General features: G+C 39.6%; 1 protein-coding gene across 1 annotated transcript in view; it reads left to right on the top strand.

The window, feature by feature from the left end:
• The window catches only part of pcp4a (Purkinje cell protein 4a), a 29,969-nt gene extending 6,339 nt beyond the window's left edge, over positions 1–23,630 (top strand). The window contains exons 2-3 of the mRNA XM_067433829.1: positions 19,209–19,257; positions 22,856–23,630. Coding sequence (XP_067289930.1) covers positions 19,209–19,257; positions 22,856–22,989 — 183 coding nt within the window. The 3' untranslated portion in view covers positions 22,990–23,630. The remainder of the gene's footprint in view (positions 1–19,208; positions 19,258–22,855) is intronic.
• The last annotated feature ends 589 nt before the right edge of the window (positions 23,631–24,219 follow it).

The raw sequence follows: 24,219 nt of genomic DNA, 5'->3' as shown, positions 1-24,219 counted from the left end.
CAGACAGCCTATATATTAAGGCCTACTGTATCGTACAGATGTGCAATGTTACACATAAGATGTTTTTCCCCAACAGTTAACCGGGGGGGGGGGGGCGTTCATGCATGCTGAGCTTTTTACACTGTTAAAGACTTGGATTCCCATCCTAAACATAGACAAAGTTTCGAAAAAATAATGTTGGACGTTTGATAGAGTATTTCTGTGTTAAAAATACTCCTTCCGGTTTCTCACAAGTTTCTGAGAGTTTTTTTCGAGTATGGCTCGACTTCACCAAATCATACCAAAGAAGTGTGTTTTTGACGGAGCGGTCCCAGCAATAAAGGTTCGGTCCTGCTTTGGAAGCAGCCGGTGAGTAAAACTGCTTCAAATGTCTGTGCTGTTGGCTATCGTCGCATGAGTAAACATCAGTAAACGACACGATCGCGTGCTTCGTCATTCAAATGAGCTAACGGTTACTCCATTGTTGTTCTATGTATAACATTACACTAGTCTGACGTGCAAAACCGTTTTGCTTGCTACTGCTAAGGTTTAGTCGCATACAATAGTCCATAAACCGAATCATGTCCTCATAAACTGCGAGTAAAGACACAGAAATGTTGACAGGCCACTAAATACAGTACATACCACAGAGACGGACGTCCTGCTGTTGCTGTTTCTCCTGTTCAATTTATTTCAGCCTCCGGATCATATTCTGGATCATATCTGTATTAGCTGAGATCGATAGCCATGGGTTTATTATTGTTTGGGTTTATTATTGCGCATTCGTCATTTTTTAGCTCCGCCCACACGATAAGCCTCCAGGCTCTGTTTCTTCCGGAAAGACTCGGTACAGCCCATATTTCTTTTATAAATATAATAAAACTAAAGACTTTTCGGAGATATGAAGGATGCAATACTACTCTATAGGTACTCAAGATTGACATGAGATTGACTGAAACTGAGTGTTTCACCCCCCCTTTAAGACATAAAAGATGATGTCTGCGTGAATATTTACCAAGACAGGAATTTTGAAATACTGTAATTCGTTTTTTGTGTGTGAGGGGATTGTGCGCTGTTTAAGGCAAACAATTGTGCGCTCGCGTCGGATCTGCCAGTCAGCAGGAGTAAGGCCCTGTCCCAAATGGCACACTTCATGTGCACTTTCGGTCTTGTGGACTTACAATGGCCGCTGCGTGCAGGTGTCCGTTAAGTCCACAAGACTGTAGAGTGTAACATTTGTCATTTTAGGTTTCAGTGGGGTGCTCGTGAGCGTCCCCTTTGCGGCCGTTTTGCGCCCTCGATGCGCACTTTAGCCGAGCCCGCAGCGGACTTCTTCCCGGCAGTCAAAGCGGCATTATGTGAGAGTGCGGGTTTTGGGTGCTGTTTGGGACAGGGCCTAAGAACGTTTTGTTTACATCAGCATGGGTTTGAAAATTACATCTCATTGGTTCAGACTCATCCCATTGAGAATTAGCTATGAATATTCACAAAGTTGGAATACTGCACTGTTAAATGCCAGTCAGCGAGAAGCGAGCAGAGGGACCCAATCAAGCCGTTGTGCCAATAACAGCCTTGTTGCTAATATTTGCAGTCTGTTGTTGATGGCAAAAGAGTAAATTGGTGCACGTCCGTCAAAGCGAAAGTGATTTTAATAATAAAATCACATCATTTGCATTTTCTGCTTTAGCATTGGGATGGCATTGGTGGTAGGGTTGCTGCGGGGCTCAAAATAATGCTGCGAAACTTTTTGGCTTATCACACAAAATATCTTGGGTACCCCTGTATGTGCTTGATCTATTGTTTGGAGCTACATCTGAACTGAGCAGCTCCATGTGCTGTGGCGACCACAGCTATGAACTTGATGGAGATCAAAAGCAACTTATGGCCCTCGAGGTGCAAACACTGGATGTAATCAGGCCTGACAATTGATTTTTATACATTACGGCCCAGCGCATCTGCGTCTTCCACACGGATAAAGAGGAAATGCGCGCTCGACTGTGTGCATGGGGGAGACCAGACTGCACACGCATAAACAACCGCCCCCCCAAACACGCTGTACATGGCGGTCCGGGACACACAGTTCTTTTCCTTCTGCTCGTTTATGTCTTCATCCTCCTCTCGCCGCATTAAACATCCGACGGCGCGGCACTAGATCCCGGATCCCGCATTGCACGGGAGCAGATTTACGGTTTATTTCCTTGGTCTGTTGCCCTGAGCAGACTCAACAGCAAACTCTCCTGCAGAAGTCTCCTGCAACTCAGCACTGCACTTGTTTCCCTGATGTATCAGCAATGTGTACACAGTATTGAACCGCCTGTCAGAACCTGGAGCCATTATCGGCAAAAAGGGATTTGTACCGCTCTCTCCTCGGAAGAAGCTTGGAGTCTGAAGGGTTTGATATTGATTCATGGAAAGCGGCGGCGTAGAAATAGCAGCAAAAGAAAGGATGGTTGGCTGACTGTGTACGTCTTACCTTTCTGATCCCCCAATCTGCAGATTAAAGGCGTCTATAAGTGAATTACATCCACCTTTGGAGAACACTGATGGACAAATATGACCATACAGCGTTTCTAAGACAGACGGTCACATGCAAATTTGATCTAGTTGCTGACACCAGAAGACAAATCAGGTAGTTCTTAAGCCAGCCTCCCACAAAACAACTAGCAGTTGCATTTAGCAGTTGACATCGCCTTTCGTATATAAATTATGAAGCTAATGACTGAAATCTGTGTGACCCTGGACCACAAAACCAGTCACACGGGTAAATAAATATACATTTTTCTTTTATGCCAAAAATCATAATGATATTAAGTAAATTTCATGTTCCATGAAGATATTTTGTAAATGTCCTACTATAAATATATCCAACTAAGGACTTCATTTGTACAACTTTAAAGGCGATTTTCTCATTATTTAGATTTTTTTGCACCCTCAGATTCCAAATTTTCAATAGTTGTATATCGGCCAAATATTGTCCTATCCTAAGAAACCACACATCAACGGGAAGCATGTTTATTCAGATTTCAGATGATGTTTACATCTCAACCCTTTTATCTTATAGTTTTGTGGTCCAGGGTCACATATTTAAACACATTTAAACAAAAAATCTCTTAAGAAGCAAAATTGCATGAGATATAAAGCATGGCATATAAAATATTTTTTATTGGGCATTTATACAAAATATAAAAAAAGTATTTTTTTTTGACTATCATATTTGATAAATCTTTTTTTTTTTTGGTTCATATAGTATGATAGGAGAATATGGAGCTTAAAGCGGAAAAAACAGTCTCAAACTGGGCAAAAATATGCAATTTTGTGCAGTTGCTGATATTTGAATGGCCAAAATTAGCTTCTGATAGCATATAATGTAAACTGGGCAGCTCTTTATAACAGTATAGCTGACTACTTAAAATGAATAAAAATATCAGCTATCACTCTCTATCTCCGAAATATTATTTCTTAGTAAGATATTTAAAGGAAACGCCAACTTTTTTGGAATTCAGACTTTTCCCCCAGAGATAGATAAATATACATACCGTTCTCATCTCTGTGCGTGCCATAACTCTGTCGGACGCACACACCGCTAGCCTAGCTTAGCACAAAGACTATATTACCTCCAGTTTTTGTGCTAAACTAGGCTAGCAATTGACCACCGCTCCATCTAGCCTATTGTAGCCTGACAAGCCAGACCCACATCAAGATGTTTGGTCTGGAAACTCACCATTGACAGGGCTCAATCCGAGGGGCGGGATAAGCGGTTGTCTTTTAAACTCCCTCGCTAACGGTTGGTCGTGACGTATGTCATGCCATCCGGGGACTTTTAGGTGAGTGGTGGGAGACGGAGGGCAATAAAATTCACTGACTAATTGTGATTGAAATTGCGCCGGCGACTGTGTCCCGTCATAATAAAAGTCCAGCGAGCCGTGTGTTTACAACAATCCCTCCAGCGGCCATCGCAGTCAAAGCTGATTCGAAAGACCGCCGCCGTTCGCCAGTTTCTGTGTTAACAGAAGCACGCAAACACAACTCGGCCGTCGTCATTATGGCCCCGCCCGCCGACTCTATACACGATGTGATTGGCTCGTCCAGAGTGAGGATTTGCTGCCGCTAGGGTGCGTCTAGATTTCTAGGCTAAGCCTATTGCTCAATAAGTGACAAAATAATGTCAACATTTTCATATTTACATGTTGTGATGTGTGTAGTTACATTGTGTACTAAGACCGACTGAAAATTAAAAGTTGCGACAAATTTTATTTTTATATTTTTTATTTTTTATATTCTTTTATATTTTATATTGCGACTGATATATAATTTATGGCTTGGAACTACTCTCTCATTCCTGCTTAATAATCCAGGAACATTGTTGCCGTACCATGGGTGCAGTGGCGTAATTATATTACGCAACACTAGACTGTGTAAACCCAGCCTGATCTGCCGGCGATTTGATTTCGCCCGGCAACTTAGTCTGGAAACCTGTACATTAATTTCTACTGCTTCTGTTACACTTTTGCGGGAACCAATCACAGACTGGGTTCTCCACCTGGAATGCTATTGTCGGTTTAACACGATGACGGATAGAGAAGCAATGGATCGTTGCCTGTTGATCACGTCTCTTGTGGTCTGATTGGTTCAAGGACTATCCAATTGCGTACAGAGTCATTCGAATAATGCTCGTTTATCACGCCTCTTGTGTAGAAGAAAATACAGAGCAGACTCCCCAGACCAATGTTCAATTTTAAATTGAGCTTGGTCTGGTGATAGCCAGACAAACGCAACACCTAAAAATAGGCAAACTTCTGTCAACATAACCAACATGACAACCTGCTTGCACTGAGAATCGGCTGGGGGCTATTTTGAGGCGCTGTGTAATATCACTACGCCGCTGCATCAATGGTACGGCAGCATAGTTCCTTGATTATTACACAGGAATGAGAGAATAGTTCCTAGCCATATCAGTCTAGAAAATCACAACTTTTCATTTTGCATCTGTCTTAGTACACGATGTAACTATACACGATGTAAATATGAATATGTTGCCGTTATTTTGTCACTTATTGAGCAATAGGTTAGATGGAGACGTTTACCTCCAGTCTTTGTGCTAAGCTAGGCTAGCGGTGGGTGCGTCACACAGAGTTATGGCACGCACGGAGATAAGAATGATACATATGGACTTTAAATGCTTCGTTTTATGATCAAATCTCTGTAGCTTTTAAAGTCAGTGCACAATGACCTGCACGGGGTTTTACTTGCTTTTCAGCAAAGTTTTGATCATGTTGATAATTTTGAGGCCTTACAATTTTCTGCATCCCAAATTTGAATGATTGTGAAAGTCATTGCAAAAGATAAAATAAAAAATTGTATAGTGCACCTCAGGCCCTGTTATATGATAGGCTGTATAAATCTCTCCCATCATGTCAAATGGTACAGTGTCAGATGTGATTCAGTCCCTGTATCTCTACGCCCTCTTTATAATGTCTGATGCATCACCTGCATCCGCTCTGTGATGAATTACGTCCACTGTAATATGTCTGCTGTTTATCACAGTCATGTTTGTGATTCACCATCCCCTCAAACCATAATCATTCTGACAACACACACACAGATTCCACTCGGATCCACGGTAATCCCTCTAAACTGCCACAGAAAGTCCCGATTCCCGGTTGAGCGGTAATCCCTGCAGCCGTTCTGAAAGGGAAATGTCACTGAACAGGATAGAAAAAGGGATGAATGAAAGAAGGCATATTAGTGCAAGAGGAGGATTAGATGTGGATAGAGAGAAAATAGACCATTAAAGAGCCCATGAAGAAGATTTTACCCCACACTTCTAGTGTCTGGCTCAAGCCTATTTCGGTGTTCCAGTCCATACACAGTGGTTGACAGAATTAGGTTGACAGAATTTGGTTATTTGGATGAGAAAATATACTTTAAAATAATAATTATTTACAATAAAATAAACAAATATTTATATTTTATATAATTATCCAGTTTATTTGCAAGCAGTTTCATTACTAAAATGCCATCTATATATATATATATATATATATATATATATATATAATTTAGATAATGGTGTGTGTGTATATATATATATATATATATACACACACATTACCTTAAAGAGAATATTATAAATGTTTATTTGTAAGTAAATCGATTATCTATCGTATTAATTCATTAATAATGACATAATTTAAGTAGGTTAATATTATAAATTATTATAACATTTGATCCTAATATTTAATTAATCAATGTATATGTAATTTTAAATACATAATACATTACTATTGATGATAATAATATTATACTTTATATATACCTATATAATCATTATTATATAAAATCTTTATAGTACTATATTTAATAGGTAAATTAATAAATATGTTAAATTACAATTGTTTTTACATAAAAGTCCAAATTATATATAGAGGTTTGAAAATGGCATACCTAAAACCCAATATAAAAAACATTGCTGCTGCAATGTTAATATTTATCTACATACATTTTGTTATGAAGCAGTTCATGTTAGTTAATGGCATTAGACAACATTTTGTGCAGTACTGATGTGGCACACTGACTGTTCCATAAACGGCCATGTCCACTTCCTGTTGAAGTGTGATATTGCTGTACACATGCCCGTTGGTGTGCTATGATTTGAAACCGCTCATAAGATGGCTAAGGGGATTGTGGTGTACTTTTTATTTTTCAAACTGTTTCTCCAGGGTGCAAGAATCTGTGCGGGGGGAGGGGGGATGTCGTTTCACGTGTTGGGGCAGAAGGAAATACCCCTGCAGTGTGTCCTCCTCTTATGCGAGGAAAGCGAGGCGCGTGGTGGGAGGCGCCTGGAGGCAGAGGCTGCTGCCACCGCTAATGTCGCTAAATTTTTGATGAGGAGTCCATGTATTCGCCATCATTAGTCTTGCTTGGATTATCCCAGCATAGTTTCCATTATCACAAAATTCATGTTTGGTGGAAAAGTAAGTAAGCCTATGAAACAAGATGGCCAGTAAAAGCAGCTATCAATCATTTGTACTCGTTTCCTCAAGCGTGATTAGCTATTCACCTGTCTTGCTCTGATTTCCCAATGTTTTCTCCCTGATTTCTTGTTCTCATTCTCTTTTCCCCATCGTAATGTTTATTCATTAGGCTTTCTGGATCAGTGTTACCTCAGCGCTAGTGAGATTCCTGGAGATAATATCGTAAATCACACAAACTCTTCTGCATTGTGCAGAATATTATTTTAGCTTAATCATAAATATTGCTTAAACGACACCAGAGTGATTTTCCTAGATATATGTTCGTATCTATATGTAAATTTGAGCCAGAACAAGAATAACTGACCGTTTTGATAGTTAGTCAATGAATTGACTTTAAAAGTGATATATGGGCACCTATTTTAAATATCCAATAGGAATATTTCAAACTAGTATTTTATTTATGCTCCCCTGGGGACCAATACATTGATCAAATTGTTTTATTACTATAATATATTGTTCAACATAAATTGTTTTATTCTTAGCAGATTTTTAGAGGACTCCTATTTAATTAGTAGCAGTTAGACATTAGCAACTGCCATTAGCAATACTACACACATTAAGTGTAGTTCAGTTCCTTATTTAACCTTTTGTAATTAGAGACTAGCGGCAATCCTGCACACGATGCATTCAATATTTTTGACCGCATTTAATACGAATGCTATAGAATACATGAAGTATCTGTGCTAAAAATACTTATTTAACCAGTTAGTGGCTAGCAATCCTGTACACAATGTATTCAATATTTTTGACCGCATGCATTTAATATTAATGCTTTGGAATACAAGAAGTTTCTGTGCAAAAAATCCTTACTCAGAGGTGCTGTATGTAAGTATTTCACTTTACTAAAGCTTAAAAATACCATAATATGCTTGCAGATATTTAGGAAATGTCTGTTTTTGTTTTGGTCTGTGCGATACTGCATGTTGCCAGTTTACCCAATAGTATTGTGAAATCCGAGGTTGCCAGTGGAAAACACAACATACTGTTGCTACGGAAGCCAGCAAACAAACTGGGTCCGAGAATGCAGATTCTACCCGACCTAAAAAGTTAAAAATCTAAATCTAAGTATCTCTATGTACGGAAGCACATTAAAACGTGGATAAATCAACTCATCCATTTACAGTGTGGCTTTCATTGTCAATTGTACTCGCTTCTGCTGGGTGTCCTCAAGCTGGCAACCCGTGTGAGCGTCGAGTCTGAGGGGGAGGGGGAAACAACGAACTCCAATATTTTAAGATTTGGACTACAGTACCTGTTTCGACCTAGCCTGGTCCTACCAGACTCTCGTACATTTCATTTGTATATAGAGTCTGCCACTCTCCATTGACAAGTGTTAACTTTCGTGACGGCGGTACTCTGTTGAAGTTTAAAACTATTGGATCTTCCCAGAGCCACTCTGGATCTACCATAACCAATCGCTAACGTTTGGTCGTGACGTATGTCATGCCATCCGGGGACTTTTAGGTGAGTGGTGGGAGACGGATGGCAATAAAATTCACTGACTAATTGTGATTGAATTTGCGCCGGCGACTGTTTCCCGTCATAATAAAAGTCCAGCGAGCCGTGTGTTTACAACAATCGCTCCAGCGGCCTTGCTCAGCTCCATCAACACTCGGTCCTGCTCTGCTTCATACTACAGTAACATTAATAACCGCATCCATCAACACGATTTCTGCCCGAGTCCTATCCTGATTCTTTTCCACCGGCTGTGAGGTGAAGACCACATGTCCCAAGATTCTGAGCTCAAACATGGCATCATTAAACTACGACTTTGTTTTGAATAGGCGCCCTCTAGCAGACGTAAAAATTACATAGTGTAGCTTTAAAAAAAGTTGAGTATTTTGCATCACTGTATGTGACTGTGGGTTGTTAAAGCTTCACTGTGTAACTTTTTTAGTTTATTCTTAGCTAAAAACACTTAGTTCTTTAAAAAAAGATGTGCTCATTAATGTATATTTAATTCTTTCAAGTAATAAAGTATTCTTGTAAGTTTATAATATGCCATTGAAAATACATACGGGTGAGGGGTTCGGATGGCGGTCGCCATGTTGCCCCTCCATCTTGAAAGTACATTAGCCAAAGAGGGACATACCCGTAAATTCAAGCTTCGCCTTTCGCGTTTTAACACTCGATGGCACCGTGTCGAATGTGAAGAGGGGGATTGCCATGTTAATCTTGGACTAAATCTGCCACCGTAGGAGTTGAAACTAAATCAGAATTGAGAAGAACAGAAACTATTATTCGCTGGATGGTCATATACCTTTACACCGCTAGATGGGGGAAAATATCACACAGTGTAGCTTTAAGCATCTATCGTAAAACAGTTGTCAAATAATAAATGTTTAGCTAGTTATATCTTATCACGCACACACTCTTAGTAAACATTAAGCCATCATTTTGACATTAACTAACGCTGTTAGATTACTGAGGCAGACCAGCCTATGTAACTTTTAACTGTCTGTCATCCTAACAACAGAGTGGTGTGTAATGGAGAGCAACATTAAGAAATATCAAATATTGGGGGGACAATTTGGCAATTTCCAATTAATGAACTTGTCCCCCTCAATGCCTATGGTGGTTATTGGTGGCCCTGATTTTGACCACTGGCAGTCAATACATAGCGCACCTTTAACTATTATCAATTAGCGGCTAGCAATCCTGTACACAGTTCATTCATTATTTGTGACCATGTTTAATATGAATGCTATATACGAGAAGTTTCTGAGCCAAAAACAAGTTGCAAACCGTTCCAGCAGTGAGATCTGCTCAGAGATAATCATTTCACCAGCATGTGGTTTCACACATTCATCAGTTCGGTATTTACGTCCTGCAGTGTTTTCTGGTGGTGAGGCGCTCAAATAAAAGCCACCGTTCGAGCTCCCATCCTCCAGCCTGTTTCCGACATTCAGTTGAGCATCTGTTAGCCTTCAAATATGACGCATCGGATCCGAGCTTTCCCCCCTCTCTTTAGCCGTCTGTGTCCTAGTTGTGTGTTTCTCCCTTAAATTCTTAATAGACGTTGAAAACAGCATGGAAGCCTTTCCAAGATATCAAGCTGCCAAATGAATCAAAAATAGCTCTCCAAATGGCTTCGAATAAAAAAGACAGAATACAGTATTTATTTATTTATTTTGTCTAAATTCCCCAGTCGTTTAACACGGCAGGAATTTGGGAGAGGTGTACAATTTGGTGCTTTTTTAAGTGTGAATTTTTAGTAGGGGTTTAAAATTAGCCTTTTATAGGCACAACTATCAGCTGCAGGATTTGTACTCACTGTTGTTCTGAAAAAAGCTGCGAAAAAGGTTTTTGGAAACCACAAGGCTGTCCATAAATCACCTTTGAGGAGGAAGCTATAATTGTTTGGTTCAATGATCGTCTGTAAATGGGGTTTAAAATGCATTTCTATTAATTAGTGAATCCAGCTGTCAGAGCGAGTAGAAATAAATGAGGTTCTTCATTAGCGTCGCAGCAGCGTTGCTCAAACTGTGAGGAGCGGGAAGCTGTCGTGGCGTGCCAAGCGCTGCTCTGAAGGGCACTGGTGTGCTGAGCTCAGGGCATCTCTGTGGCATCAAGTTCAATTCACTGCAAAGCCTGGATCTGCAGTGCATTTGCGTAAGCCAGCGAGCCCAGGATGCTTTGCAACACCCGAGTCAAGATTTATTTGCTAGTGATGACATTTAAAGCCAAGTAAAAGGGTTTTTATTCATATTTCTGTTTTGTTTATGCATGCTGTAATTCTCCTCACCCGCTTTGGATCTGAGCATGTTTGTCCACGGAGAAGCAGCTAACATCCTGTTCTCTTAAAATGTGAATTGCCCCGTGATGTACACATGAGTTTCATTGCCAATCCTTGCTTCACTGAAGCTAATAAAGTTTATGATTACAATCATCATTTTCATCATTGTTCGTAATGAGCACACAATATGGGGGAGGCATATGGTGGAGGGAAAGCGAGAGAGAGAGAGAGTGAACGAGGAGGCTGAAAATGCTTCATCCAAAACGGCACCTCTCTGCTCACCACTTCCATTTTAAGTACTAACTAATTATTTCCTGCAGTCATTCTCTCATTAACGTGATTTTGTGTCTCTGCTTTTTCTTTTGGATAACTGAAATTGTCATTGTTATGTGAGCCTGACAGTATTACATCTTGATCTAGGGTTCATTTGAGTTCCCTCCTGGTTGTTTAAGGCTAGGCAGAGAAAGAAAAGCAAAATTAAAATATAGCTGCAAGCAGCAATACCGGGGCCAAGCGCAACAGAAAGCGAACTAGGAAGCTAGCAGCAGACCAACTGCAAAAATGAGTACAGACATTTGGAGACAATTTTAAGCAAAAATGTTGAAAGCCCACATTAATACATATTTATCCACATATTGACTGTTTAAACAATTTCTGTTTCAATTTCTGCACTGTCTAGATAACGCAAGATGCTACTACAGTAACAATAGGAAACACCAAGTACCATACAAAACTAAATAGTGTGTCTAATGACAAAGGTTAATATTATTTTGTATTACAAAATACAACCGTATGTCATACTACGTTAGTTTAGTTGACGTTTAGTTACTAACGTCACCTTCTCCACCATATAAGTTAAAACGATAGTCATTTGACAAGGCTTCTAATGATTTCGTCAGTTTTGTCAGAGGGAAAGAAGAGCGTTCGTGCTTGCGGTTGCCAGATTTCAGTCATTTAAATCCCCCAATTAGAGCTTTTCTAATTAAAGAATACATATACTATCCAGTGTTTTACCTAAACATGTTCAATCTGGCAACCATATGCACACAAGCTCTCTCTCTTGCGCGGTTGACGCGGATGATCTGAAAAAAAAACAATAAACAAGTAGGCTGCATTTTAGCAATCTCCATTTGAGATGTTCTGCTTAAAATGTCATTCAGTCGATCTGTGTTCTGTCAGGACGACGAGCTGCTTCGCTGAACAACTGAACTGCTGTGTGCTGTTGAAATAAGCCAATCAGAGCAGAGCTCAACATTAATATTCATGAGGCTTCCAAATAAAGCAAAAACAGAGCATTACATCCTAGGGACAACTTCTAGGGTTATAAATGGACCTGTAAAACTGTATCTGGACAATTTTTGCCCTTACATAAGCAACCCTCTAAGTAGATTTCAGAAAACAATTTAACATATCGTTTCATCTTATTCTAGGGCACATTTAAAAGCCCACCCACACTTTCTTAGATTTGTATTTATATTTAGTTATGGAAATTAAAGCTAAAGCTCCAACCTCCTCACAAAAAATATGGAAAAAGTCTGTTGGTGCCTCAGTGACAACTTCATTCAGAGAAGCTGTAAATCTCAACTGTACTAAAACTGTTACTAAAACGAAACGTATTAAAAAACAAACACTTGACATGAAACCATTGTGATAAAAAATGACTGAAATGACAGAACCCACTTTGTAAAAAAATTAATTTTAAGTGTAATTTGATTGTTTAGTTTGTCCGACGTCCATTAAGGAGTGGGGGTTATGAGCTATACTGGGACCAACCACCTGGGGGCGATCGAGGCTATAGTTATTTACAAGAGTACTACAGGGTTTATATGAAATCAGTGTTGTTATTGTTAACTAAATCTAAAACCATTATAATTGGTTTTCTGCTATTGAAATAAAGGTGAAATGTAAAAAATAAAATAAAAAAATAAAATAAAATAACATGATCATCAACATTAAACAGCATCAAAACTGTGTTTTTTGATCTTGGATGCATGTAAACCTGTTGTAAGAGACCTACAAAACTAAATTAGGAACTTTTAAAATAATGTATTAGGGTAAATTGTTGCCTATGTAGGATTTTTTCCCCCAGTCTGAGTGGACTGACTGGCCTTAAAGGGAGATATCCATCTGATTAGCTAAATAAATTGAAAAAAATCTCTCCCACCTGTATTTGACCATGCTTAGACTCGCATCTAGACTGGGTAAACCCAGCCTGATCTGCCGTGGATTTGATTTCGCCCTGCAGCTCAGTCTGGAAACCCGTACATTCATTTCTACTGCTTCTGTTACACTTTTGTGGGAACCAATCACAGACTGGCTTAACACAATGATGGATCGATGGTACTTCAGCGCTGGGAAGATGAATCTGTATTTAAGCTGGGTCATTAATGTAGTAGAAATGTGAAATAATTTTTTTATTTGGTGTCCTCTAGACTGAGAAAAGACAGAAAATGTATTTTTGTCCCATGGGGATGAAAGACAACAATTCCCAGCATGCTTCATTGCCCTATGAGGCCATTCCCAAAGCCACTGCTACTAGATTACCGAATCACTTTCACTTTCCCACCGCGACCGCGTTCATTTTCATAAAATCAGTTCCGTTAGAGAACAACACTACAATTAAAAACTTAACGTGTCTGTTCAATATAATGTGATTTAACCGCTGAGGGAGTGTCACAGCACAAACGCTGCAGGAGTCAGATTACACCGTCATGAATGAGCTCTCGTGAGGAGAGCTGAGGTAAACGCGTCCATGCTCGCGGTATAACGCTACATTCACAGCACGTGTTCAGTCTGACGTGTTTTCAGTTCAGGCCTTTGGAAGCTTAACTTTCATAGGAATTAATTTGAGAAGTTGAAACACTTTGCTCCACCGGCAGCTCCGTTTACATGAATGCCTGCAGCTGCGAGCTGAGTGCTGTGAGTGCGATCGCCCATCCCCCATCCCCCATGCGTGGGTTGAAAACGTGCAGAAATAGCTCCCTCTGCTGGCTGTAGTATTTTAGCCTGGCTCTGCCCTCCTACGTTCTTCCGCTCAATTTTCATTTTCCTTCAGTACTCCGTACAAATTTTACCGGTTCAATCAGCGAATAACCGGAGAAAGATGTGAACGAAACCATTCAGTCCGTTGTGGCTCCGCTGCGGAATATCCAGAAGTTAAAGCCGGAGCAATAACAATCTTTGCTGAGGTTTGGTGGTGGCCCTCCTCCCCAACAGGGTGAATTCGGGAAAAGTTAGATTTTTCAGCTCGCTCAGTTAGTGGTGAAAGAGTTGGCTGAAGCCCTTTTCAGACGGCAAATTTTTCTCATGGGGTTGGAAGGTATCGCCATCATTTAAGTTACAGGGGCTAGTCAGTTAATTTATTGCCGTCCGTCTCCCACCACCCGCGTAAAAATCCTCAGCCGAGTTACCAACTGCTTTTGACAAACACCAAGGTCGTGTGGTGATGTAATAGCTGTCCGAATCCACATCTCTGAGTTTTCAAGAATACATCACTTTAAAAATCACTCTTTATATTCTTTTTGACCACTGCAGAGCACCGTATGTTTGCGCTTAGCTGTTATTTGGATGCATTTCTAGACTTGTATTTCTTGAAAATGCTGGCAAGTATTTACAAGAGCAACATATTTCATCACCGCTCAAACAAATGAAAGTAAAATCACATAAACATTTGAATTGGGCCGTTATTTACGGCAGCATTTATTCTTATCATACTAAGCTTACGACATTTTATTTACAGCATACAATCATGTTACGGACCACGTGATCTTCAACAGAGTACCGCCTTCGCAGAAGTAAACACTTGTCAATGGAGAGTGGCCAGACTCTATGTACAAATGAAGTGGTGGGGGCGGGGGGAGCACGATCATTCGAATATACTCCAGGATTTTTACTGATAGAAAGCCATATGCTAATCGTTGATGTAACCCTTTAAATTGAACGTGGTCTAGTGATAGCCTGACAAACTCTCATCTTAGCATGCCACACAACTGACTGACACTTTACTCCAATTAATACTTTTGTTTGTGCCTCCCCGGAGCCCAATGCAATAATCCAAGTTTAATGGTATTATCTCTGAGGCTGTGTGGTTTGAGTCTGTCAGGACAGAGGGATGTTACCGTGCTGATATTGATGCTGCCGGAAAATGTCTCCCTCTGCTCCTTACTCTAGAGTTTCCTCACATAAACAGGATTAGAAACAGGAGCGCGCTCTGCTGCAGTGAGGAGATTTCCCTCATTTCACCCCTTTCCGAGCAGAAACAGAACTGGGATGGGTGTCTCACTGTGGGTTTGCACCTACAGCGAGGTTAGAATTGTGCTGAAATGAAAATGAAAAGTGCTGAAGCATTAATTCATCTTGAACTTTATATCACATCCTAGCCAGGTGCATCACAATAAAGGGATAAAAAGCTATTTCCAGTGTAAATGTATGCTTTTGTCCTAACCAGCCACTTTGTCAGACACATTTCTCATAGTCCAACTCACAGTAAAATCCCATTGGTCCAAATTCCTTCTCTATATAAATGTAGCATTAAAGTGCCCCTATTATGTTTCCCCCCCCCCCAGGTATTTCCTTTCATGTAGTGTGTAATATACCTGTGTATGAATTTAAAAGGTCTGCAAAGTTTTATATATCAAAGTGCACAATAATTACCTAGTTCTGGCTTGAAACTCTAGATGGCACTGGGTGATTGGTTGACTCATTTGGTAGCGATCACGTTATTATCTGCAAAGCAATGCTGATTGGTTGCTGTAGTTTCAGAGGCCAATGAGCAGCAGCTCAACATTCAAACAAATACTGGTAGTATTGCTGTTAGCTAGCCTAGGAATCTAGACGCACCCTAGTGGCAGCAAATCTGGTCTGCCGCGAGTATCGTCCAGCAACTCTCAATACCCTTCTGAGCTGTAAAAACCAAACTCTGGTCAGGCCAATCACATCGTGTATAGAGTCAGTGGGCGAGGCTTAACATAATGATGGCAGAGTTGCGCTTGTGTTCTACTAGTAAACACAGAAACTGGCGAACGGCGGTCTTTCGAATCAGCTTTGGCCGTGACTCTGGAAGACTTGGAGTAAAGCTTTTCTCTGAGAAAAGAACAAAGAACGGCACTGAAGTCATTCTTAAAAAGGGAAGATGTATTCAGAGTTTTGCCGACCGGATACGGCGAAAGTTTAATCATCAACTAGCTCCGCTTCACGTTGCTCTGGTTGGTTGTAGCGCTATCCTATTGCGTGCAGAGGGAGTTTGAAAGACAACCGTTTATCCCGCCCCTCGGATTGAGCCCTGTCAATGGTGAATTTCCAACCCAAACAACTTGATGTGGGTCTGGCTTGTCAGGCTAGCTGTTTCACAAGCAGTATGCAGGGCACTTTCAGAAACCCTCCACCTTCCCCAGGTCCACCTGTATAGATCTGCTATGGGGGTTAATTCCAATTAAATGTGTAAAGTAGGGTTGAGCTGGCCGTTGCCATCTTGGCAGCGCGTCACTCCCGTATAACAGAAAATGGCCAAAGAGGTGGGGCGTGCGGAGAGCTGAGGGGACGTGATGACTAACAGACAGCAGACAAATACCCATTTTCCACCAGAATGAGCCTGGTGCTAGTTCAGAGCCAGAGGGACGTACAGTGACTCGCTGCTAAGTAGGCGATTGCCGGTTCAGCTTACTTTGGGCTTAAAAAAATGCTCTTCAGAAACCTACAGGTGACGTCAGAGACACTACGTCCATTGTTTTATACCAGGGGTGTCCAACCCTGCTCCTGGAGAGCTACCTTCCTGCAGATTTCAGTTCCAACATTGTTCCAACACACCTGTCTGTAATTGGCTAGCATCCTGAACACCATGATAAGCTGGTTCAGGTGTGTTTGATTCAGGTTGGAGCTAAAATATTCAGGACTCACCAGGACTAGGGTTGGACACCCTTGTTTAATACAGTCTATGCGGTTTAGACACTGAAAAAAGACAATATGGCAATGTGTTTTTTCACCTCGGATGCATGCAAACCTATTGTAGAAGACCTGTAAAACAAAATTAGGAGCCTTTAAAATAGCATAATGGGGCACTTCAAGCATCAACATTTTGCGGATTGGTTGCGATTGTGTCACTTTGCGCACTGATTTGTTATGGACATTTAAAGGATTAGTTCACTGATATTTTCCTGATATTTTACTCACCCCCATCTCATCCAAAATGTTCATGTCTTTCTTCCTTCCATCGAAAGGATTTTTTTGTTGTTGAGGAAAACATTCCAGGATTCCAGGAACATTCCAAATCAATGCAGTTTCAAAGCGCTTCGAAGGGCACTGTGTGATCCCAGATGAGGAATAGGGTCTTATCTAGCGAAACAATCATTCAATTAAAAAAATTTTTTTTAACCAAATATTTTTTTACTTTTTAACCTAAATTGCATATCTTGCGGTGCTCTGAGACGTGCCAATGATTGCACAATCACGTCGGAAAAGTCACACAAGATGTAAGCAGAAGTACCGCCTCAAGCAAATGTGCATGATTAATACAAATGCCATTTACCAAAAACACAAAATTTTCAACTTCAAAATTGCCCGCCATCATTGTTTTACCTTTTTTTTTGTTGTTGTTGCTAAAGGCCGTTTGTATTAGTTTTCACATATGCGGTTTGTTAACAAGGGGGCGCTACTTCCGCCTGCTACCCATGACCTTTACAACGTGATTGCGCAATCCTCTGCATGTCGCACACAGAGCAGCGCAAGATGAGCAATTTAGGTTAAAAAGTCTATTCTTTTTTTTTTTTAAATGACCAATCGTTTCGCTAGATAATACCCTATTCCTCTGTGCCTCTGAAGCCGTTCGAAGCACTTTGAAACTGCATTGATTTGGACCTTCAACATTTTGGTTGCCATAGAAGTCTATGGTGGGGAGAAAAATGCTGGAATGTTTTCCTCAAAAAAACGTAATTTCTTTTCGATTGAAGAAAGAAAGACATGAACATCTTGGATGAGATAGGGTTGAGTAAAATATCAGGAAATGTTAATTTTGAAGTGAACTAATCCTTTAAATAACCTGCATTAGATGCTGTAAAAAATAAATTGGTGTAGAAACAATTTTCACTCCGAAATTGCTAGTACATTTTACAAACAATTACAAATTGGAAAGGAGAAGTCCCGCACACTATCAACTTGCAATTAAAAAGATTTATTGTTTCATAGCAACGTTTCGATCTTGCGATCTTCCTCAGGCATGCCTGAGGAAGATCGCAAGATCGAAACGTTGCTATGAAACAATAAATCTTTTTAATTGCAAGTTGATAGTGTGCGGGACTTCTCCTTTCCAATTGATGATAATAGGACTTATTTGTCCTGCTCTCCTACGCACCTATCACACACAGGTGTGCGACGTTTATGTGATTAACAAACAATTACAAAGAAATGGCAAGTAACACATTGAATTAAACATGCAATTTTGAAAGACATGTTTCACAGTGTTATTCAATTATTAGCGCTTTATGGCAAAAGTAATCTAAATGTAAAAATAGGGAAAATGAGCATGCACTGTTATATCTAACATCATGTTAATCATTCTAAATGCCTGCATTCCTTATCTGATTGCTTTTTACAGAACTTTCCTCCCTATTGGGACTTAAGGCTCACATTTTGCGCATCAATTTAATTTCTCAAGCTTTTATCGTGCAGTGTAGCACAGAGTGCTCTGTGCGTTCAACTCTTCGCTGTATGACATTTCAAATGACTGTAATTTATGCAGCAGCGCCCTTCACCATCCCCACAACAGCCACAAACTAGCTTCGCCCATCCAGCAGGACGACTTCTTTGCGTCGGCTCCTTAATGCAAAGCAATAACCGAGCGGTTTGTATCTGAAGCTTTGGCAACTCCAGCAACGTAAAGAGCTCACAGATATCCCCTGCTAAACATTCTTATGCAAATTCGACACGTTTATCAGTGGCTGTAAGACAAAGATAGAACTGAACGCAAGAGGACTGATTGAGGTAGAAGGAGACGGAGAGAGAGAGAGAGAGAGAGAGAGAGAGAGAGAGAGAGAGAGAGAGAGAGAGAGAGAGAGAGAGAGAGAGAGAGAGAGAGAGAGAGAGAGAGAGAGAGACTAATATGATTAAATTGTGCCAGTTTGTGTGTATGTGTGTGAAATAATCCTTCTTGCATATAATGACACACTTTCCACTGTAACTAGACCCATACAGAATGCCATCAGCAGAAAACGAGCGGCGCACACACACGCTGAGGAAGATTGCTTTAGCGTCGGAGCATCAAAGCTCTTCCGAAGTGTTTGAAATTCATTGTACACACTGACTTATTAATTCAGGATGCGAAGGACTAAATTGCGGTCAGCTAATGAGACAGAAAGCTGACATCTTCAATGACTGTCTCATCATTCTCTGGCTCTATAGGATTTTTTTTAGTTTTTTTGAAGGTATCCACACACATTAATCTCAGTTCTATTTTTGTTTGTTTACAGAGACAAGAATCCGGATCAGCTGGAAACATCAAACCCTCAGGTGGACAAGGTATAGTGTCACTCACTGCTCCATACTCGAATGGCGCATTTCATTATATCTGGATAAAATCACGATAGAATGTTTTTTAAGTCTGCATTTTTCGTACACATTGTAACTAATATTTGTAGAGAATGCAATATATATGTTTGACAGTAAGGTAAGTGTAGGTTAGTAAAGAAACGGACTTTAAGAGACTTTAAGATAATTGTCATCATTTACCCTCATGTCATTTTAAACTAAATTACTTTATTTATTAAATATTACAGTAACACAATCTGCTAAGGGTGGGGTAAATGCTTTCTGGTAACCGATGCTGATATTTCAAATCACCAAAACAAACACGCCCCTACCTCTAAAAGGGTCTCGCCCCTATTTTGATAGCTCCGCTCCGCAGGCAACGACTATGGTGGAATCTGCTGTGCCAGCCGGCCGAGGGAATTATATCATAAAATAAGTGAAAGCAATGTGTGTTACTATGGTAATCCAGGTCGAATGTTCAATGAAAAAGTCATCCCTTCCGTCCCAAAAACACAGTTCTCATAAAAAAATTTGATAGCATGTGCACGAACATATTACAATAATGACGATATAAGAGGGTTACATCGATCACTAAAAGAGGAACCAAAGAAAACAAACATATATTCAGAGTTTATCATCGTACTTTTAGGACACACATTGGGAGCTGACGCTTGAAACAGTGGAAGAGGTTTAGGCGCTCCAGGCTCATCGGTGTGGAAATGAATGGGTCATTATCATCGCTGAAGTGAACGACCTGAACAAACATGCGAACATAACACACGAGCATATTCAAGCAAAAGCCAGCATATATTAGTTCTGTGAAACAAAGCAAAATCAATGGTACTCGCCTATCGAGACGAAAAAAAGCAACCTCAGCGCTCGATTCCAGGCCTTAGCGCTCCTTGAGTTTTCTGCAACGCTGGAAAGATCCTGATCATGAGCCTTCTTTTGTTCCATATATATTTTATACTTTTGTTTTTTATCTAGCATCACTCTCTTTCTCTCTTTCCGTTGAGCATGATAAAGCTGTAGTTTCTCCTAATCTCTAACCGTTTCTCCTCCTAATCTTCTCCATATTGCTTTTAAAATATAGCATTCTGTGCAGAAATCAAATGGGTCTGATACGTTTTCTGGTCTGCGCCGACTCACTAATATGATCTGCTCTGTGCTATTGTGTCTCTGGAGTGTGTAACTGTGCGCGCGTGACAATAACGTGAAACTAGACTTCATTTGCTCCAATGGAAAGCAAAGTACACATTCTTAATCGTTCCCTATCCCCTATATATAGAGCACTACGTGCCATTCACCATGTTGAAAATAGTAAATGTGTGAAAAAAGGACTGATTTTAGCCACAGCTTCAGTGTACATTCATAATGTAAGAGGCAAGATGCTTTAGATTCTAGAGAGCATTTGATTGGACAGAAAATCTGATGAGATGTGCAGTTATGTCATCAAAATCATTGATCTATATTGGCCAGAAGCCATATCACCCTGTATCCCAAGACTGGTCTTTATGGGGGTTTATTAAGGTTAGTTAATAAAATACAACTGTTCTTTGTTATTTAATGTTAGCTCTAGTCTATTAAATAATATGAACACATGCACATTTTATTTTTAATGTAATAAATGTAAAAATTAACACTACGTTTAGTACTAAGTTTAGTCTTTAACACTAAGTTTAGTCTGCTAAATGCATAAATGTACTAAGTTTAACTAAATGTTTCAAAATAAATGTTTTACAAATATATTTTTTAAAAATATTAAAGGTGCACTATGCAACATTCCGTCCGCTAGAGGGCGCCTATTCAAAACAAAGGCGTCGTTTGATGATGCAAAGTTTGAGCGCAGTATCTTGGGACATGTGGTCTTCACCTCACAGCCGGTGGAAAATAGGACTCGGGCAGAAATCATGTTATTTTGTGGTGTTGCATGAACGCAACTGGTTAGCATCTGTGCTAGGGTATTTGCATAGGTGATCTGATTGGCTGATGCCTGCGTTAGGCGCCAAAGACTGTAAGAAAAATATGGACGTAGAGTCCGTGACGTCACCCATAGGATTCCGATAAGCCGTTCTGAAGTGTAAAGTAGAGACGAGCTGGGCGTTGCCATCTTGTGAGCGAGTCATCGTGTCACTCCTGGATAACAGAAAATGGGCAAAGAGGCGGGATGGAGGCGGAGCTGAGGTGACGCAATGACTATAGATTGCAGATAAATGGCTATCCACCTGTCACTCAAAGTAACCATACCCTTAATTATGCAGGACTTTAAGGCTTTATATAACCTAAACGAATGAGTTATAAAATAATTCACCCTCTCACAGTTGTCATAAAGGCCAAAATTAGCTGTATAGACCAAAACCACAATTTGTACCCGGCTGTAAACATGTTTTTTTTTTTTTCTGCTGTAAAGTGTACATTTTAACATGGAGCTCAATGAGATTCTGCTCCCTTCTGGAGCCTGTCTCTAGTGGAGGAATTGCAGTTTACATTACTTCCGTATTGGCTTCAAGAGAGATCGCTGGAGGGTGAAAAGTTGAAAAGTTTTTAACTTCTGCCGCAAGCAACGGCAATGACATGATGCAACGACGTAACCCTTTGAAGTAAATGAAAAGCGTTGATGCCGACCGCCCCATGTGAATGCAATGTAATGTGTTACCAACAATACTTATTTTGAAGGGAAAAATATCACGATCACTGTAGCTTTATATGAGGAACAGAATGATGCATTTGGTAACACTTTATTTTACAGCGTCATTGTTACATATGTTACATGTATAGTAATAACTATAAGTTATGTATAATTACATGGAACTAACCCTAAACCAAACCCTCATTCTAACCCTATAGTTAGTAAGTGTAACTATAAGTGAAACCATGTAGTTTCTAAATATTAATCAGTACTTAAATGTATAAATACAGTATAACAAATACACCTTAAACTAAAGTGTAATCTTTTAGATAAAACTTAATTTTTTAGGGGACATAGTACAAACACATAGTGATTAACAACATGTACTTACTTAAGCGTTATGGTTACGTTTAGTATCTTGTAATTATGCATAACTTACTGTTATTACAATAAGAAGTATATGTAGTAATGTGTAACTGAGTCACCTTAAAATAGTGTTACCAAATGAAATTTTGAAAGGTATTATTTATACATTTTTGACTTTAGAAAGTCAGGAGTTTGGACCAATGTAAGTAAATGGTGACAGAATGTTCCGGGTACACTTTATTTTAAGGTGTCATTGTTACAGTGTTACAATATATTTAAGTCCTGAGTAATAATAATTAACTACATGTACTTACTATAGGGTTAGGGATGAATTAAGGTTTGGTTGAGGGTTAGTTGCATGTAATTATGCATAATTTACTTATTACGGTAACACTTTATTTTACAGAGTGATTGTTACATATGATACATGTACCTGTAAGAACCCTTTAAAATTCTATATAGAACCTTTGCTTCTAAGAGTGAAGAGCACAAATGTATAAAGTATAAAATGCAATCAAGCCTGCTTGCAGAACTGCAGTAACAGAAATGCAGTGCACAGTATCAATCCAATTACACAATGTTTCGTTTCCACAGACCCGTCCAAGAAGGACGTCCCCGCTGAGGACATTGACATCGACATGAGCGCCCCCGAGACGGAGAAGGCTGCCGTCGCAATCCAGTCGCAGTTTAGAAAGTTCCAGAAGAAGAAGCAGACGGTGAAATCATAATCACGCCCATGTAGGGCATCCCTGGCCCCATGCGGGCCCAAAGCCACATTAGGGCAGGGAGTTGCATGTCAGATAAACTGCACTGTTCTCATGTGGGGGTCATGGGTTGATCGTGGTGGGGTGGCGGGGGGCGGGGGGTGGCAGATGAAAGGTGAAGAGGCAATTTTTGCCTTTTGCCTTCATTTGTCAGGAATAAAATTTGATATTTTGGTTCCCCTTAGTACATAGTTTTTTTCAATAAATTTCTCTTTCCCTTTTAAAATAATTTTGTTATTTTTTGATAAATATAGACTGACTTGTCTCATTACCATCAAGGTGTTTGAAAACATCCATCTTAAAGTGTTTTCCCTGTGTTTAAGACCAGAAACCACAGGTTTTTAATGCCAAATGATCACGAATGTTGCTCAAGAGAAACATCCTACGGCATCTGAAACTAAAATCATTAAGATTCAAACAGCCTTATTCAATCTTTCACATCTGTTGTTGTTTTTTTGTCTGTATAGTTGAACTGATATCGTGTTTGTGATGTGTCATTATCATCTTAACCAAGTCAATGTTTTGTCAACAAACTGTGTTGTAATAATCGTGACACCAAACAGTTGGAAATATGTGAACTGAATAAATATTAGGATGAATTCAAAGATTGACTTATTGATTATTTCAACAAATTATTAATACCATTTATGTTTTTCTCTCAACACTGACTGATAGCATTTTTCTGACAACTAGGTTGGTATAGGGCAAAACACTCGCTGTACTGTAATATTTGTTGCATAAAATTTCACTGATGAGCATTTGGAAGCCTATTTCTGCCACAAAAGGAATAGCGACCAAAATCAGGCTTTAGCAAATCATACTAACAGTGTTGAACTTGAGTTACATAATCAGATTACTTTCTTAAAGTAACAACTTAAGTAACGGATTACTTTAAAAATGTACAATTGTTAAATTTACTTTGGTCACTTTAGATTAGGGTCCAATTATCACTTTTAACTAACTATTAAATATGACTTTTCCTCAATAAACTCATAATTACTGCTTTTTAATAGTTAGTAATGTAGTTATGTTTAGGTATTGGGTAGGATTATGGGATTTAGAATATGTTGATCCAGAATAAGGCATTAATGTGTGCTTTAAGTACTGATAAACAGCCAATATCCTAATATGCATGCTAATAAACAACTAGTTCAAAGTGAGAATTGACACTAAATGAAAGTGTGGTAACGCTTT

This window comes from Pseudorasbora parva, chromosome 23 (assembly GCF_024679245.1).
Source record: "Pseudorasbora parva isolate DD20220531a chromosome 23, ASM2467924v1, whole genome shotgun sequence".
Classification (NCBI taxonomy): domain Eukaryota; kingdom Metazoa; phylum Chordata; class Actinopteri; order Cypriniformes; family Gobionidae; genus Pseudorasbora; species Pseudorasbora parva.
The sequence above is the reverse complement of the archived record's forward strand: the minus strand, read 5'-3'. Positions and strand labels throughout refer to the sequence as shown.